At 41.0% G+C, this 19,811-nt stretch overlaps 1 protein-coding gene across 1 annotated transcript in view; it reads right to left on the bottom strand.

Moving 5' to 3' along the window:
- The window catches only part of DCDC1 (doublecortin domain containing 1), a 411,407-nt gene that overhangs the window by 329,090 nt on the left and 62,506 nt on the right, over positions 1-19,811 (bottom strand). The window contains 1 exon segment of the mRNA XM_077819961.1: positions 6,528-6,733. Within this exon segment, the coding sequence (XP_077676087.1) occupies positions 6,528-6,733 (206 nt within the window).

Genomic DNA, 19,811 nt, shown 5'->3' with positions numbered 1-19,811 from the left:
GTAGCTTCATGACTGCTGTAACATGGACTGGAAGATAACAGTTCAGAATGGGCTGCACCACCAGCCAGGATTGTCAAGTACATTGTACTCCAAACTCCTTAGCTGCTGCCTAAGGCAAGTTTAAGTTTGGAGAGATGCAAAGGGGATTTAGTAGTTGAGTATATAGTCTATATTTAAAAAATGCCTTCCGGGGATTTCATCCTGAGTTTGGTAAACAGAATTAAATGTTTGTATAAGTCATTAAAGTCAAAGAAACATCTTATGTATTCTTTAGTTAAGACCTCATAGAAGCTACTGAGTTCTGAATTTCCAGAAAGTTGCCCTTTGATAAGAAAACAATTGCAAACTTGTCCAGCATATGTCCTATAACAGGGGTTCTCAAACTGGGGGTCATGAGGTTATTACATGGGAGGTAATAGTCTCTGTCAGGCGAGCTGTCAGTCACCACCCTCAACCCCACTTTGCCTCCAGCATGTATAATAGTGCTAAATATGAAAAAAAAAAAAGTATTTTTAATTTGGGGGGCGAGGGGGTCAGAGGCTTGCTGTGTGAAAGGGGTCACCAATACAAAAGTTTGAGAACCACTGTGACTGCATACAGATTCAGGGTCTGCAGTGTCTGGAAGCAAGGCCTGCAGCAGAGCCAGTCTCCAGGCAACCTAATAAGCACAGTTGGCCTGTAGTAAGCTGCCTGATTGGTTACATAGCCTCTCTCAGGGAAGGACTGCCTTCACACCACAGCAGAAGCTAAAAAAAGGTGAGAATATCAGAGGCACATGGCCCACACAGGAACCAATGCAGTGCTTTTTGCATCCAATTGCACACTTGGAACTGAAGAATTCTGCATGAAAGCATCTCTTCGAGTGACCTCTAGAATTGCAGTCTCTCTCATCAGGGGCCCATGTCAGTGCTTCTACATAGCTGAGCACTTTGAATCATTTTGCTGCTGTTACTTCTAGAGGAGTCCACGGCTCTGAAGTTCCTGCCTCTTTGAAAACAGCTCTGACTGAAAGGCAGATGCCTGAACCAGAGTGTTCAGATTCAATAGATGTGAAGACAGTTTGAATTTAGAACGATAGGGGGGATGCAGTAATTAGAGTTATGTCTGTAACATATTTTCAGCTACCTAGATTAAAGTTCACTTTTTGCTATTTGTCAGTTTTGTCTTGCATATTATAAATGAGAATTATGTGAATGATGTCTTGCAAGGACAGTTTTACAAAGGCAGTCAATCACATGGGATCAATTTATCCTTGAAAAAGAAATCAAGTTGAAAATTTGCTATTTACCTCAAGCATCAGCAAATCAGAAAAATAATATACCATAACAGTCTCTAAAGGTTTCTTAAGTGAAGAGGGAAGATAAATATAACACTTTTTAATCAAAGATTAACCAAAGTAAATATAAAAGCTTCTCTGATAGATTTAGCCCTTTTGCTACTCACATTCCCCCTCCCCCACCCTTAATAACCATTTTATTCCTGTGTTTTCAATGGAGCTTGAAATTAATATGGTTCGTATGCTTTAGCATCATAGAATGGTATCAGCATAGCTCTGAACTGAATTGTTAACCTGTATTCTCTTTCTTAGGTTTCATCCTGTGGTCAAAATTCTTTTTGATCTAGATCCTACCCACACATTGTTTGTTTTTAAAATTTGGCTGGACAAACAACAAAATAAATGCATTTTACCAAGAGGACAATCCTTCAGTTATGAATTTTTAGGTCCAAACTCTGACCTCTTAAAGAGTGTTGATTTACTTTCCAGGGGATTTTGCTACCTAGATGAATCTCAAATAGGCAACAGTGAATGTTGAAAGTCATATTGAAAGAATGTTGAAAGACTATAATTGGTAAAACTGGTTGTAAATTCCAGCACCAGCTACTTTTATAGGATAATTATGAACTTTAGATGGCAAGTTCTTTAAGACAGGGCATGACTATTTTATCATATGTCCTTACCGTGCTTAGCACAACAGGACACTGATTAGGATATGTAGGTGTTACTACAATACACCATAATAAAATAAAATAATAATAATAGAGTACTTTCCAAAAGAATTGTGAAGTCAGAATGATTCCTAGCCACTTGACAAGCCACTAATCACATGCCCGTCCTCGACTTTTTATTCTGAACTTCAGAATATCCTCTTTTTAGATTCTAAAATGACCTCTTCACAAAATGACCAAATCACACAGTTTGAACAATTATGACGAATTGAGACGAGTTGAGATCTCGCAAGTACACCCTGGCCTTTTGTAGCATTCAGCTCTTGCAGACAGAGACAAAGCAGCTATTTAATAATGGTGACATTTCCTTATTCTTGATATATCTTCTCTGTTATTGCTGAAGGGGCTGAATTATTATTTTTCTGTTGCAAATAGAAGTCATTATATAAAAATCTAAGAGATGAATTAATAGATATTATATAAATATTTGAAAAAATACTTATTGATAACTTAGATGTTTTCTGCATTTTGCAGCTTGTTATGTCTTTAATATTTTCTTTCCTTTTGCTAATTTTCCAAATATCTTTATTTCCAGTTTGTTTTAATTTTGAAATGTACCTGGATAGGCTGTTTACTTCATTGGTCCAGTTCAAAGGGAAGATAAGAGAAAAAAAAAAAACCCAGTAAATCCCTGAATGAGTTAAAAATGCCAACTTGGCATGCCCGATCAGTAGATTTGCTGTTATAAGGTAGCAGTGCCTCTACGGGAGGTCCACATAATGGATAAATGAAAATAGGAGGATTTTGCACAATCTGATGGATCTGGCTTGTAGACAGCTGAAATACAGCCAATAGCAGTGACATTTCCACCCTCATTCCTTATTGATAAGCATCTATCAGATTAGAAAAGAGATGGTCACTACTGGTGTCATGGTTGGAGAGCAAGATGGAGGAAATGTTCTAGATCCCTGGGCAAAGATCACAGCAGATGTCTGATGGGGTCAACCCGATATTTGTGGGGTGGACCCATTTCCCCATGGTGGGTGAAGGCTAATGAAAGTCCTATGAGAGGTGGACTCATCCACGGGAGCAGGATATCCTCATGGCTTTAAGTGTGGTTCTATTCTGAAAAGTGACCATGTACTGCGGCACCTTCTAGCTCCAATTATTCTTGTTGTGTATTTAGTCCTATTTGCTTATTTTAGAGACAAGTACATTTTGATAGTTTTTTAAAAATCACATTAGCCATACAGGGAGCTGGATTCTATTCCTTCTTTTATATCAACAGCATTGTTTACTCAGTTCCCATCGGCTATACCTGTGCAAATCACTGAATACAATGTGACTGCACATGTAGCAGCCCACAGTAGGAGTTGTACAAGTGTGGCATGCACCAGCACTGGCCTCCCCTGGCCAAGTGTCAAGAAAAAGGGAATTTTCAGTTCTGATCAGGGATCTATAGGACTCCCACCAATAGACTTTTGCCTGAAAGAGGAAATGGATCAGAACTTTACTTCGTACTTATATTTCTTACATAAAAATCTTTCTTCTTTCCACCCTCTGTTAGAGCATTTTTACCCTTTTCAGAAGTGTCCAAGCAGTTTGCACATGTCTTGACATATTGGTTTTCCAGTTCCTGGAAAACTATGCCACCAAGGTCTTGCAGCCATGCAGTTAATATGGCCCTAAGTGTTCAGAGGTTTATCCATTATTTAACAATATTTTCTCATTTTAAGCATCTTCAACTTTTTAATTTTTAAGGGAGTATTATTAAGATAAAGGTTGACCAACTTCTGGCACAGCTGAACCTTGCTGGCTTTTTAGACGTGACTCAGTCAGGCTTCAGACAGCATAATGGCACTGAATAAGTCCTGTTTAATATGGTTGATTTCCTGAGGCCAATAGGGGGGAAAAAACACCTGTTCTTGTTGATTGTGTTTCAACAGTCTCATTTTCTTGACTAGAAGTTGGTGACAAGACTGCAGTTCTAGGCAGATGAGGCTATTCTCAAGTGGCTATGCTCTTTGTGAAGGAGAGGATGGTTATTTTCACCTAAAGGGGTCTCCTACAATGTACTGTTCCATTCTATCCCCACCTGCTGTGCAACAAGTATCTGAAGTCACTGTAGGAGATCTTTTGGAGATAAAGGTATGGACCTATTGTTTGAATAGTGTCCCCAGTATTATTATTAGGCTTCTCTATGGTGCTCACCACTATGTTATCTGAATTTGTGCTCATAACATCCTGTAAAGTAGAGTAGTATCATCTCCATTTTACAGATGGAGAATAGTAGCACAAATTTGTATTGCCCAATGTCACAGAAGATGTTTCTGGCAGAGCTGTGAAGAACCAGAGAAATACTGGAATGAGGAAGAAAAGAGGGTGTATGGGGGGGGGGAGATAAAATGACAAGAGAAGGAAGAAGAGTGAAGAAGAAAATGAAAGGGAAGGAGACAATCAGAAGAGAAGAAACCAAAATGCTGAAAATGAAAGACAGAAGAAAAAAAGAGTACAGTGATGGACAAAAGCAACAGAGACATACTAAATTACATTTTGAAAAATGTTTTTAATAGAAAACTGAATGACTATGTTCAAATTAAACAAACAAATATTATGCATGTACAAAAGATTGAATTCCCTCAGAAGCTCCTTTCTCCTCTATAACTGTACATAGCATGACCAAAAATGCCTGGGTGATCTTTTATCCCTGACTTAGAAAGGAGAAATATGCTGTTTAAATTCACCAGAAATGTTGTGTGGACAGAGATATCTTGGTGGGTGGGACAGACGATTTTATTCACCCGTTAGCAAATTACCTATCTTATGGGTTGATCAAAACATATTGCTTGGCCTGTTTTCCTGAACATGCTAGTCCAGCCCTGCCTGTAGGTCCACAAGCTGCCTTCATTTGCTTGAATCAGTCCTGAACTTTCCAGTCAGAAGGCAGCTTCTCAGAATGATTTTTATGTAAGAAATATAAGTTCAAGGTTTTGTACAATTTATTTTTGTAAATTAGCATCAGTGCTCATAGTAGTAAAAACTGTAATACATTTCTCAATATGGGAAGATTTTTAATGCCCCATAATCCATAGTTAGAAAGAAGAAAGATGTTTAGTTTCTCTCTCACTGGGTAATTATATAGTCCTTATGTCTACACAAACAACTAGCTAGCAGCAAGTTGGTGTGCAAATCTACCCTGCACTAGCCTGCTGCAGACTGCGTGGATCCTGCATGTTAACAGGTTTCAGAGTAGCAGCCGTGTTAGTCTGTATCTTCAATCTCTTTGGTCACTCGATTACAGACCTAAACGTGGCAATTCTTCAACAAAAAAACTTCAGAAACAGACTCCAAGGAGAGACTGCTGAATTGGAATTAATTTGCAAACTGGATACAATTAACTTAGGCTTGAATAAAGACTGGGAGTGGATCTGTCATTACACAAAGTAAAACTATTTCCCCATGTTTATTCCCCCGCCCCCACTGTTCCACAGATGTTCTTGTCAACTGCTGGAAATGGCCCACCTTGATTATCACTACAAAAGGTCCCCCCACCTCCCCGCTCTCCTGCTGGTAATACCTCACCTTACCTGATCATTCTCATTACAGTGTGTATGGTAACACCCATTGTTTCATGTTCTCTGTGTATATAAATCTCCCCACTGTATTTTCCACTGAATGCATCTGATGAAGTGAGCTGTAGCTCACGAAAGCTTATGCTCAGATACATTTGTTAGTCTCTAAGGTGCCACAAGTACTTGTTGCATGTTAACAGTTTGTTAAGGCACTCTGATTGGTCCTGTTTCAAAGAGGACTTGATCAAAGCACATTAATGAATTGCTAATGTGCATCAGTCATGGTCCACACAGACAGTTAGTTCACAGCAGGCTAGTGTAGGAAGATTCAGACCCCAGCTTGTCACAAAATAAATATTTATATAGACAATCCTTAAGTGCCTGAATTTTTGCTATACCTTTCCTACAGTCTTTTTATTTTTAAATGGGACCCAATGGAATTCAAAGGAATTCATAAATCAGAGAGGATGGAATGTCAATGCTCCAGGCACCCAATCTAATGCCCACTGCGCACAATGGCAATCTTTCCAGAGACTTCAATAGGAGGTGAATTGGGCTATATTACTGTGAAAAGGTAGCATCTACCTTTTCAGACTTATTTAAAAGATAACATGGAATAATGATGGAAATCCTGACAGTGTGATTTATAGATACTGTCTCTCTTGAAAGCTACCAATGCATTTATGGATTTGCCTGATTATTTAAGTATTTGTTGTTATAAGAGCATACATAAAGAGACCACATTAACTTAGAAACTATTAAATTGCCAAGAAAGTCTCTAGTTGAGGAAAAGGATTTTTGCTTTTAGTGTAGTTTTAGGAGTATGATACTGTATAATTATGCCATTTTAGTAATTTAGGACAAACTATATTGTACACTTTTTCTAAAATGTTAAACCAAATCTATAACCTAATCAAATAATTATTTGGAATAAGGAATAACTAACATGGAAGAATGAGGCCAATTTTTTTTCCAGGAAACTTGGGCTGTTTAATAAACAAAGTTTACCTTTTCGATTTGGTCCTGTGCTGCAATAATCTCATAGCCATCCTGCCCTGAGCAATTTTTAAATACCAAAAACCTCAGTGAGGACTTCTCAGTAAGTTTCTTCATGCGGTTGGAAAGGACAGGCTTGGTGTTCCTTCTCTTGGCTCCAGTAGGAAGAACCAGACCATTCATCGTCCAAGTTACTTTCTTCATTAATGACAGATGGTCTGGAAGAAAAGAGGGGAAAAAGGTAAAGTACATATTTGGCTTCAAAATTAAAAATGGACACATCATGCTCCCCTTTCTCTATTATATTAATAATACACACTGGCCTGTCTCCATGTACATGCTGGTATTTTCTGAAATACTACCACACTCTTCCCACTAGCCATGACATAAGCTGTAGCAAGCTGTCTCCACTGATAGCCTGCATAAATCATCATTCCTGAAGGGAACAGATGTTCAGGGTATGAAAGAGTAATACCACAATTTAGTCATAATTAAAATTCACCCTTAGCATGCTTCTATCACCGATCAGAGGAGTATTTACCTTTTCACCTACAAAAAAATTGCTTCCCATCTCTTCTGCTTCAGGAAAATTCAGCCTGTTCCTTAACTTGTACAATGTTTGAGTTCCACATCTGACATTGCATCCCACAAAGGATGCTATTTTTCCTCCTTAACAGTTGATTTCCTTACATGCTTAAAAGGATGACCTCTACCTAGTGCCATGGCACAGAATATATTTGCAACTACATGCAAAAGCTTGAACCCTTACTGGAGTTGCCATACAGGAAAGTAAATTGTAGAGAATACATTGCTACAGATTAAAACCAGGTCAGTAAACACACTGTTTTTGTCAGTAATAGTTTAGTCTCATCTACACATTTTCAAAAATAGAGTTCAGGGACTAGGCCATTTAATTCCCATTGATGTTAATAGGAGCTGCGTGACTAAATCACCACATATCACTTTGAAAATGTAAGGATCACATTGCCATTATTAGTGCTGGATAACATGTTAAGTGAATGCCACTGTTCTTTTTTTCGGAGAGTGGGTTTCAATTCACAAATCTTTAACATCATGCGCATTAGATTTATTCCATTATGGAATATATAGAGCATGTTAGCATGTGTTTGTTTTCATTAAAATTACAATAATAAATTGGCAGTGCTTCTTGCTGCAATCTGGATTAGTTCTAGAAGGACATACTCCCTTTTTTCCCCTCAAAGACATAGCTATTTACAATGCAGCTGGAAAGATCCTCATTTATTCAGGGGCTCTGTTTCCCAAATAAATATCCTCAGTGGGTAACTGTCTGTAGAAATTCAACTGCTCCAATTCTGTAATATGGGTCAGATCCTCAGCCACTTTACATGGGGTTGACTCTGTTGACTTCAGTAGAGCTACACTGATTTACAGCCACTGAGGATCGGACTCTATAAAACCATCTAATCTAATGGTGATCAATGGGTGGCATTTTGGAATGCTTGTTCTCAGCCTAGAAGTGAATTTCATTTTTTAAAGTCTTGGCAGTTCTGAGCAGTTTCTATTTTCTGCCTCACATTAATATTCTCCCTCCCTTTAGGAAGTTCTTTACGTTTCTGGCAGAACTCATTAATTTCCTGTTTTTCCCACTTATAAAACAGCCATCCTTAAGGCACACACAGCAACTCATGTTGGGAAGTGGGATAGTCTTGGGCCTTTTGTTTTCACTGTGAAAACTGATCCAGATTTGGCCAAGTTATGAGCACATGTACATGCACTGAGCTTGTTAGAGGCTTACTGCTATATCTCCAAACACTCCACCTAATGTGAGTAGGCCCTAGCCCCACAGCACTAGCCCCTTCATGCCAAATGCACTGTGCATGCATCAGCCCCATGGAGCTTTATAAATGCCAACTACACTCAGCCTCTTACAGGGTGGACATGCAGCAAAAATTCCAGATAGGACATAGATGAATCATCAACAGTGGCTCCCATCCCTTCAGCCTAGGGGAAGGTGTGCTGGGTTGGAGGCAGGAGGAGACCTTCCCCTGAAATTCCGTGACTTCAAAGTCTTTATTATTGAATAAGACCTCATACTCCTACCTTAGGAGACAGTCAAATGTCATTCCTCCCTGCAAATGGCAGCCACTTCCCAACCAATCAGACTACCAACGAACTCTTTCTGGTTCAGCCATGCCCCTCCTTGGGGCTTGATCTATTAAAATAACAAAATTATTCCCACATAAAGTTCTCCAATTTCCACTAACTGCATACTCCCACCGAGGATCTCTCAGTCTTCCCTACCTGAAGCTTTCCCCCTGAAGACTCAGGGCTCCCTGCTAGCACCTATTCACTCCCAGCAAATTTTTGTAATCTCTCTTTCACTGAGCAGTCCCCTTTCTCTGCAGCTTCCTTCTCTTCATAGGAGAATCAGCTCCTCCACACTCAGCTGGCTCTACTCATTAAACCTCATAGGTATTTAACTAATTAAACCACATCCCTGGTGTGGCAGGCAGGGCTAATTGAACATAGTTGGCCAGCTCCAGGCTTCTAGCCCTTAAAGGGGTAGACCACCCTACATCCCATTTTACAAATGGAGTACCTGAGTACACTGTCTTTCAGAAAAAACAGTAACTATGGTTCTGTGATATGTATTATCTACATGGATTCTGCTTCTGGTTCACATGAGCCCCGTGCATGCAAGGTCAGATTATTTTGGCTAGCAGTGTCCATTAGCGGCACACCCTGCATGCCCTTGTGCTCCCTCCAACTGAGGGCAAAAAGGATGGAGCAAGCCCAACTGTCCTTCAGTAATACAGAATTCAGATGGAACAGAACTCTGTAGGACAGCCTGCAACTAATTGATGAGGTGTACCTCAATTTAAATGTCTCCTGTAATATATAAACTGTTGCTGATGTGGAATCTAATAGAGCCCCTGTGAATGCTATTCTCTGAGTCAGCAACAGTGCTTAACTTTTCTTTGTTGATCTTGGGACTCAGTGTGGTAAAAAGATGTTAGATTATGTGAATGGAATCATTCACCTGCTATAGTGATCTTCCTCAAATAAGCCAATTGTCAAGGTATGGATATACCTGGATCCCCTGTCTCCCGAGGTGAGCTCAAAGCTGCTATGACTACCAAGCACTTGAAGAGTACCCTTGTTGCTGCTGAAAGACCAAAGGGCAGGACTCTGTATTGGGACTGGGATACTCCCTCTTGGAATCTGAGGTATTGCTGTGTGCCAGATGTATCAATATGTAAAATTATATGTCTTGCAGACTGAGATCTGTGAACCAGTCTTTTGGGATTTACGAAAGGGATTATGGAGGCCAGTTTTACCATCCTGAATTTGAAATGGTGGATGGATCTGTTGAATCTCTTCCTTCGTCAGAATTAGAAAATAATGAGAGTAAAAACCCCTTCCTCTGAACTTCAGGGGCACTTCTTCCATTTCTTACTTTAACTATATCTTGTATGAAGGATCTCTGGAGAAGGGAAGAGAAAGGCGATAGGAAAGGAGTGAAATTGAATGGAATACCCCACATTTATAATTGCTAAAACCTAGCAGCTTGAGGTCATTTGATTCCAGGCATTTTAAAAATAAAAAAGGTGGTTTCCAATGGGGGTGGGGGAGGAGGGTGTAGTTCTTCCAAAGATTCTTTTGGCTCTCAACAATGGCATCAAACTTGCTGCCAGGTGAGGGACGCAGGGTATGCTGTAGTGAAGGAAGAGGCAAATGGCCTTCTGCATTGGAATTTCTGCTTCTTTCTTAGCAGCTCTGATAATCGTTGTGGGTTATAACAATACATGGAAGTCTTTTGTCTAGAGTGAATTTTCTTCTAGGCCTATTTTCTCCTATGGGCTAGCAGGCAGAATCCCAAGGAATGGAGACCAGCTGTCAAATCTTTCAGAGAGTGTAGAGCTTCATCAGTTCCTTCACTAAAACATATCATGACCTTCAAATGGAAGGTCCTCAGTTGTTGTCTCCTTCAGTATTTCTGAAGATTTTAGCCAAGAAGCCCCTATGTATAGTGATGAAGGTGGCCACTGAGCATGCTGCAATATTGGAGGCACCTAACACAGCCTGTAGCAAAGTATGAGCTACCAAATGTCCCTCAGATACAACAAACTTTAGTCCCTCCTTATGTTCTTGAGGGAGTTTCACAATAAACTATGATACTTTGTCCCAATTAAGGTAATTATATTTGGACAGGAGCAAATTACCTAGTAATTTGCAATATGCCTCTCCAAACATGATGATGAGTAATTTTTCCTTCCAAATAAACCTAATATTTTCTGGATCCTTATCTCTTGGCATCATTTTCGAGGGTTTCCACTATCCGGACATTTCATGCACTCCAATTGCTATTAGAGAACCAAGAACTAGTTGGGTGTAAAAATATTCAAACACATTTGAAGGGACGTAATAATACCTATCTGCCTTTTTCACAGGTAAGTGCCACACATGCTAGAGTATGCCATAAATATTCTGCCAGTTCCAATATCCCCTGGTTAATTGGCATGTAAAGCCTTCCATGCATGTAGGAGTGAAAAATGTCCAGTAGCTTGTGTGATTTTTCCTGCACTACCTCCACAGAGATTTCTAAAGTGTCTGCCATGCTACACAAAAGTTTCTGAAATGTTTTTAAATTGTCTGGCTGAGTGGAAGTGGAGGTAACTACTGCCTTATCTAGTGATGAAGAGGAGATCACGGCTGGAATCAAATTCTCTTCCTACCCCACACTCTATAGCCCAAACTCTGTAATCTGTAGCAAAAGGTACAGAAGAAAAGGTATCAACACACCGTCAGTTGATCTGGGCCTACCAGGTAAGCTCCTTTTTTCCCAAGGTCAGGGGTCTGAGGCCACAAATTTTCAGAGTATGTCTTTCCATAGGCGCTGACTCCGTGGGTGCTCCGGGGCTGGAGCACCCACAGGGAAAAATGGTGGGTGCTGAGTATCCACCGGCAGCCCCCCATCAGAACTTCCCCCTCCCGCAGCGTCTCCTGCCCGCCAACGGGCCCCGTGGATCAGCACCTTTTCCTCCCTCCCCACACCTTACGCCTGCTCTGAATAGCTGTTTCGCGGTGTAGAGGAGGCTGGTGGGAGGAGTGAGGATGTGGCATTCTCAGTGGAGGGGCGGAACTGGGTGGGAAGAGGCAGGGCGAGGGTGGAGCGGGGGCGGGAAGAGGCATGGTGGGGGTGGGGCCTTGGGGGAAGGGGTGGAGTCGGGGGTGGGGCCTGGGGCAGAGCCGGGGGTCGAGCACCCCCCGGCACTTTTGAATGTCAGCGCCTATGTGTCTTTCAATGTTTTATTGAAGCAGTCGACAAGCCTGTCAGACTGAAGGTGATAGATGGACATCTTTAAGGCCTTGATTATTAAGAAGTCACACAATTCCCTCCTTAATTTTTATGTAAAGTTTTCTCCCTGGTCAGACAGTATCTCTTTTGGTATCCCTACCCATGTAAAAATTTTCATCAATTCAGTGGTGATGTTAGCACAGTGGTTGAATGAAGGGGGAGGGCCTCTGGGTATCACATGGTGTAATCCATTATCACCAGGATGTCTAGTACCCAGCTGCACACTTTTCCAAGGGTCTAACCAGGTCCAACCCTGGAAGGGTATTCTGATCATCGGGGGGGGCGGGGGCGGGGACCAAAAGAGACCTTTTGGGTCCAGTCCATTGGCATTTGGGGCATGATGTGCTGTAGTCCTTGATCTGCTGTGCACCTCCAGCCAGTAAAATCTGAGGGTTACCCTTCTGAGCAGGGATGGCCAACCTGTGGCTCCAGTGCCGCATGCGGCTTTGCAGAAGATAATATGTGGCTCCTGCTAGGAGCCGACTCTGGGGAAAAAATGATAGGGCACCTACTGGCAGCCCTATCAGCCTCCGCTCCATCCCCTTGCGCCTGCCAGCGGCCCCCTCAACCAGTGCCTCCTCCTCCCTCCCCTAGCGCCTCCCATCTGCCACGATCAGCTGTTTCGCGGCATTGAGGAGGCTCTGGGAGAATGAGGAGGCAGCAAGGACATGGTGCACAGCCTCACCCCTTCCTCCCCCAGCACCACCTCCTCCTCCCTCCCTGTGCCTCCTGCCCACCACGATCAGTCTTCCAACAGGAGTGGGAGAATAAGTACTTTTTCGTTGAACATAATGGTAAGGCCATGTGTCTTCTTTGCCAGATGTGTATCTCTCAGTTCAAATCTTCAAACTTGCAGCATCATTTTGCTTCTAGCCATGCACATATGGATTAAGAATTCCCACAAGGTTCTGAACTCCACACTTTACAACTGAAAACTTTGAAAAGCAAACAGATATAGAAGCCCAGTTCTTCACCAGATTTGCCAACTGATCAGAGACTGTAACGTTAGCCTGCTATTAAGTGGCCTGGCACATAGCCCATGTGAAAAAGCCCTACTCTGAAGGAGAGCTTATAAAACCGTGCCTCACTGATGTGGTTTCAATCCTGTCACCAGAGAAAGAGAATCTACAGAAAAAAATTTTCTGGCCTGCAGCTTTCACACCACACAATAGGACGCAGAATCTCTGACCTGAACAGTGACATCGAATCACAACTGCATTCGCAATGTCAGCAGTGTATTTGAGTATCGCTTTGGATGAATCATGCAATATACAGGATAAATCTTATTATTGGTATTTGTCTGAGCTGTGTCTGATGACTGTGTTGTAAGGGAAGAACTCCTCAATATCTTGTCACTAAAGGACAGAACTCATGGATGAGATTTAAAGGAGGCATTGATGTTGGTAGTTGTGAAAAGCCACTTGCCTTTACAGAAGCTCACTGCCATTGCAACGGATGGGGCTCTGTCCATGTGGGGGTCTGCAAATGAATTAGTAGAGCTTTGTAATTCTGACAGGAGCTTTCCCGAATATTGGACATTTCACTGTATTATTCATTGGGAGCAACTGATATCTAAAAATCTCAAATTTGATCACGTCATGAAACCTGTCTTGCACGTTGTGAAATTCATTCTCTCAAATGCACTCAATCACAGACAATTTCAAAATGAAATTGAAGTACTGGATGAAGACGACGCCCCTGCTGATTTGACATTTCATTGCACAGTTCGATGGCTCTCGAGGTAAAGTTATTTCCCGTTTTTTTGAGCTCCTGGAACCAGTAAAATTGTTTATGGAGGAGAAGAACAGAATACACCCCGAGTTTACAGATCCTGGATGGATTCTAGACTTGGCATTTCTTGCAGACATGCTGCTGCATTTGGATAAACTAAACATGGACTTACAAGGAAAATTCCGGTTGCTGTCTGACCTAGTGCAAGGAGTATTTGTGTACATGAACAAACTGCAGTTGTTTCACAGACAAATGCTTGAGGGAGACCTTACACACTTTCTCTCAATGTCACAACTTCAAGCCAGATCAAAAGAAGATGAGCAGAACCCCTAAAACAGCACAACTAGGTATGCGAGCATGATTAAAGATCTTAAGGACAGTTTTGAGGAAAGATTCCAAGATTTGCAGCAGAAAAGAGCTCAAATCAAATTTCTGATTGACCCTTTTAGTGCTGAAGCCAATTGTCTGAAGCCCCCTTTAGTCACTGAAGCAACATCTCAGATGGAAATAATAGGACTTTTGGAAGATTGAAATCTGTTCAGAAGACAGAGGGGATCCTTACTTTCTGGAAATCTGTACCAAAGGATAAATACCCCAACATCAGAGGTGCAGCCCTACAATTAATCTCAATGTTTGCCTCGTCCTATCTTTGAGAGTCTGTTTTCTTGACACTCAAACATGTGAAATCCAAGCACTGATCTGTTCTGACAGACAACCACTAAAGAGAACTGCTGCATGTGAGCACAACTGAACACAAACCAAACTTCAAGGGAATTGTTGAAAGCAAAGATTGCCAGAAGTCCACTAAGTAAAAGATTAAGTTGTTATTATCGTTAATTATACATTATAAATATACATTATCAACTTATATAATGATTAGGTGTGCGCATACATACATACACACACACACCCCTATACATATATGTATATAATCATTACATATTACTGTGGCTCTTTGGCAATGTACATTGGTAAATTCTGGCTCCTTCTCAGGCTCAGGTTGGCCACCCCTTCTTTTCAGGGTCTTCGCTCGCCCTAAGTGTCCTCCAGGAGGTACTACATGTGTTAGCTGTAAGACTCTCTGGCAGAATTTGTTTGGAACTAAAAGTTATACTTGTGCTTTCCTGGTTTGGGAATCTTTTTGCCACCCAGTATAGCTTCTCTTCCCTGAGTTCAAAGCAGGGCCACAGCTTCATCAATTGAAGGTCTACCACTCTCCATTTATACTGGCGAGTTACTCATATGCCCTGCTCAGTGTCGGGTCATCTCTTTGTTTGCTTATAAAATCTACATCTGCCATTAGTAGGTCCAAATCAGGAGAAGGTAAGGTGTTCTATTTCCCCTGTTGTGAGGGGAGCTACAGTTCCTTTTGGGAGATCCCTTCATCAGGATCCTCTGTCTCTCTAACCCCTGCTAACTTTTTGTGTGTTTTTGTAGTTCGAGGGCTCCTCCTTGAGGGCCATTCCTTTTCAGAGGTTCATCACTCCATGATTTTACGATCTTTCCAAAAAATTCTCAATCCCAACCCAAAATCACCAGGTAGGCCCACACGGGGGCCACTCCTGTCCATACTTTTTCTGTCCGGCTTCCCACGGTGAACTGTACTTCCCTCATGGGATAAGGGTGTACATCACTATGCATGCACTGGACACAGATGATTTCCCTTGGGTTATCTCCAACTCATGTTAGTTGTTCTCAGATCAGCTTTTGGCTGCACCTGAGTCTATTAGGGCTGGAACTTCTACCCCATTGATCCACACAGGGACTAATACCTTGGCCAGGCCTCTTTTTCTAGCCCTGGTGTCTACCACCCATGCCTGCCCATAGGAGTAATCCATGAAGGGGCAGTCACAGCAGAAATGACCTTGTTGCTTGTACAAAAAGCAAGTCCCAACTAAGAGGTTTTTTCTACCCCTTGACTGTTCTGGGGGAGGTGTGGCACTCATGGTGGGTCTTCCTTTGGGATCAGTCCCTCCTCCAACTCTTTCCTCCCCTTGGAACAGTCTTCCAGAGCTTTGTCATAGCTGTGGGCCATCCGGGAGGTCGAACCTGGCATTCAGCGGCCCGGTGGTCATCTCCCACAATGGCCCCAAAGGTCTTCAGTCATTGGCCCCTGGGATGTACATCTTCGATCTTGGGTGTCCTCATTTTTGGGGTTGTAGTCACTAAGTAATTTTATGCTAGCCTGGTTGCCTCAGCCAACATCTGAGGCTGATGTCACAACACCCATTCTTACCCTCCAGCTGGGAGCCTCTGCGTAAACTGTTCCAGCACCACTTCTTTGGCCACCTGTTTCCCTGTCCGTTTGCTGGGCTGGAGACACCACCAGCAGTGTTCTTAAGACTCTGGACATTGCTCATGGTCGGGCTCCCTGTGGAAATACTTCCAAATGGAAGTGCTATCAGTGGGTTTCCAACATGATACTGAAGGTTTCTAAGATGGCTGCCTTGAGTTTATCATAGTCCTGGGCTTCCGTGGTGTCAAGGTTCCAGTATGCAGCTTAAGCAGGTTTGGTAAGACATGGTGCTAGCAAAACAGCCCAGCGTTCAGCTGGCAATCAAGCTGCTGTAGCGACCCGGAAAGCTTTGGGGTCATTCCCCAGCCCTACTTTCATGAGTCTTCCTGGGAGGTTTGTAATCATTGTGAGCCTTGGGGCTACCACGTTCATGCATGTTCCTTGGGGTTGTAAAATGGCTGCAACATATTGAACCAGGTGATATTGCTGTTCCTGCGGTTGCTCTGCCAACTCCCAGAGGGGCTGTTGTTGCTGCTGCTGTTGTTAGGCAGCTATTTGTTGAACATCTGGTTCTGCTGCTGCAGTTGTTGGGCCGCCTGTTTTTATTGGCTGTCCATCAGCCATTTCAAAGATTTGTTGAGGTCAATTTTTTCTCTCTTTTTTTCTTTTTTCTTCTCAAGGTCTTACAGCAGACCCAAGGCATATTCCCATGTTCTCCACTAAGTTGTGATGATTGGCACTTGATGGAAGCACTACCTAATGGTTAGACAGTCAGTTCCTCAGTGCAGAGTGGTGTTGGTAGGGGAGTTTGGGTCCTTCCACTCCACCGGGCTTCAGCCCAAGGCCCTGTGAGAGTTACTAAAGACCAGGCACCCAAGAACACCTTGCAGCTGCCCTCCCTAGCCCACTTCCTATCTCCCATTCTATAGACCAAGCTTTGAAGTCTGTAGTAGAAGTTACAGAAGAAAAGGTATCAACTGCACATTCAGTGGAAGAAGTTTTGGTGTCTTCAAAGAGAAAGCCCAGGAACTTCGTGTTCAGCTGCAGCTCTCCAGGATAAAATATTTAAGATGTGCTTCTCTCATTTCTTTGTCCTCTTGCAGAAGGAGCAACAAATTGAGCCTCTAGCAGGGATTTGCCCATTCTCCAAGGCAAAAAAGGCACCTTGAGTGCCCATCATTAAGAAGAACAGCTACATCACAGGAAGGGCATGTTTTGAACCGTGATTACTTTCTTTCCACCATAGAGGCTAAATTCTGGTACTGGGGAAGTCCCTAACACTACTATAAAAATAATGAATAGATCTGAAGTGTGAAAGTACTTGATAATGTTTCTCCAACTGTATTGATACAGTGTACTCTTTTGTGCCTCCCCTACTGTTTCTCTCTCTTAGTTTTCTTCTTTCACTTACTTTTGTGGAATTAAGTAAGCAGATTACACCTACAATAATTCTACATAAATTCTACTCTGAAAAATAACTTTTTAAAAACTACTAAAAAGAGGATATAGATTTTTTCTATGCTCATTTACATTTATGAAAATTATTAGAATTTTTTTCAAAGCTACAATATTGTAGCTGAGAAATACATTGAAAATATATTTATTATTATGACTTTGCAAAGTAGTTATGGCTTATGATATTAAATATGAAACAGCAAATCAAGTCTGTGCAGCTTGAGATCTGAATGCACTGGCGGGTAAGAAAACATAATGTTGTGTTCAATAACATCTGTCCAAAATACAATTGCCTATGTGCTTAGTAAATACATTATGCCCAGGTCACATTCCTGTGTTCAACTAAGTTTATAGTCACTCCCTTTTCTTTAAATACTTGTGTTCTTTGTTTCTGCATGTTCTGAAGTGTCATCATTTATTGCCATAGGCGCAATGGCTATATTTAACTAATAATGACAGTGGTTGTCATTAGATTTTAAACTCAATAACACTAGTCTGACATATTATTTGAGGTATGTCTTAATTTCAAATTTGATTAAAATTACAAACATCCCATCTTTTATGCCAATCAAAATATTGTCACCTCCTCTCTTGAACTTATCTATGAACTCTTCATGTAAATAAGTCCTGACATTTGTACCTGTTTAAAGTGAAGAGTCTTAGGTTGTAAAAATATTTGTATATACTTCTCTTGGAACCACAACACAAAATAGATCAGAGACTCATCAGTAGTCACAATATTTCACCTAATATGAACTTTGAGGCTTGAACCTACTTTACAAAAGTTATGACTTTTTTCCTAAAAAAAGTAAAACAAGAAATGTTTTAATTATTTTACTTTTATTGGGAAAAGATCACGTCTAGTGTTTCCTTAGTGAAATAAAAACAACATCACTCTAGTTTGTAAATTAAAACAGGAAATCACTATTTTAAAAAATGTTGCATACATTATAAATTATTGTAGCTATATAGGGACAGTTCAAAAACACTGAAAATAGCATCAGGATAGAGAACAATGGACACCAGAAACTAGAGAATTGATACAAGTAAAGTTCAGAAGATATAACTTATCACTTGGTAATGTTATTGAGTATAAATTCTGCCGACATTTACACCCATGTAAATGCTCCAAAGAGCTGAATAGCTGTAAATGCCCACTAGCTGGTGTGAGCTCTTGCAAGGACTCAGCTACAATGGACAGTCTTATGAGATATCTATATCTATAGATATATATGGGCTAGAGGAAGGGTTGGGAGTGAAGAATGCCTCATTCAGTAGCTGCTCCTTCAGGCATGGAGCAAGCCTCGCTAGTACTGGTGATGGCAGTATTATACACATTGTGGAAGTATGTTGGTGTTCCGGTGTGTCAGTAATTTAATTGTCACAACTTATGGAGGAATTTTAGGGCAGATTTCAGGTTAACAATGGTCAATTTGGCACCTTTGTTGTGAACTATTAGGTATTGGTTGTGGGCAATGGCATGGTGTACGAGGGATGCAAGCCTCAGTGTTTTGCACAGCTTGAAGACCATCTCATTTACATCATGCAAGGAAAGGGGCTGGGACTCTGGCTATCCAGACAAAATTCCTTAGGTGATGGTAAGGGGAAGGGTGTGGATAAGGCCCTCCTACATCTTCTGGTTTCTGATACATATTAGGTCATCTTGAAATCCATATTGGTATGGTCCTGAGGAGTAGTAGTTGGGAAGCTGTAACCCCCAGTTAAATTAATGGTTAATTTAAATAAAGTTGCACTCTCCACATTTAACACATACTACTTGTCTCACTACTTCCATGGTGAGATCAATGAAGGCATAATTTAGCCCATTGTTTGTCACATATTATCTTTCAACATATAGGTTAGTATTATTATTAATAGTTATATTACTGTACTATCAAGAGGCCTCAGGGATCTCCATGTGCTAGGTGCCATACAAATACATAAAAAGATATGGTCCCTGCCCCAAACAGTTTACAATCTAAAGCCTCTATCCTGCACTTGTACTCATGTGGGTAGACTCCTGAACCTGGACAGTCCCATTAAAGTTTGTAGATTGTTTTATTTTAACACTACACAGGGAGAAAAAAATGGTTAATTTGATTAAAATGAACTTTATGTTGTTAATGAATGTAGTTCATATTTTTCACTATTTAGAATATATTTATATCATACCAGGATTGTACTTCTATTTATATGATAAGGTGTCCTCTCACTTATAGTTTGCCCCAGTCAGACTGATTAAAGATCACTTGTAGTTCTATTGTATGAAACACAGCTGTTCTGGAAACACAGTAATAATATTTACCCTTAGGGCATTACATAAATATGCAACACAGTAAGCATTATCATTCCATAAAGTCAAAATCCATAAACTAAGGAATGATGGCTATACACACAAAAGGTTTATAAATCATCTCTGATTAGCAGCATATTAGAAAGACTATTTAGTTTTAATCTTGTTGATAATATATAATTCCATTTATGTAATTACTGCTATATTAAGTAGACGTTTTTCCAATTAAAATGTTATGCT

The sequence above is a fragment of the Eretmochelys imbricata genome, chromosome 6 (genome assembly GCF_965152235.1).
Source record: "Eretmochelys imbricata isolate rEreImb1 chromosome 6, rEreImb1.hap1, whole genome shotgun sequence".
Taxonomy (NCBI): Eukaryota; Metazoa; Chordata; order Testudines; family Cheloniidae; genus Eretmochelys; species Eretmochelys imbricata.
This window is presented reverse-complemented; position numbering and strand designations above follow the sequence as displayed.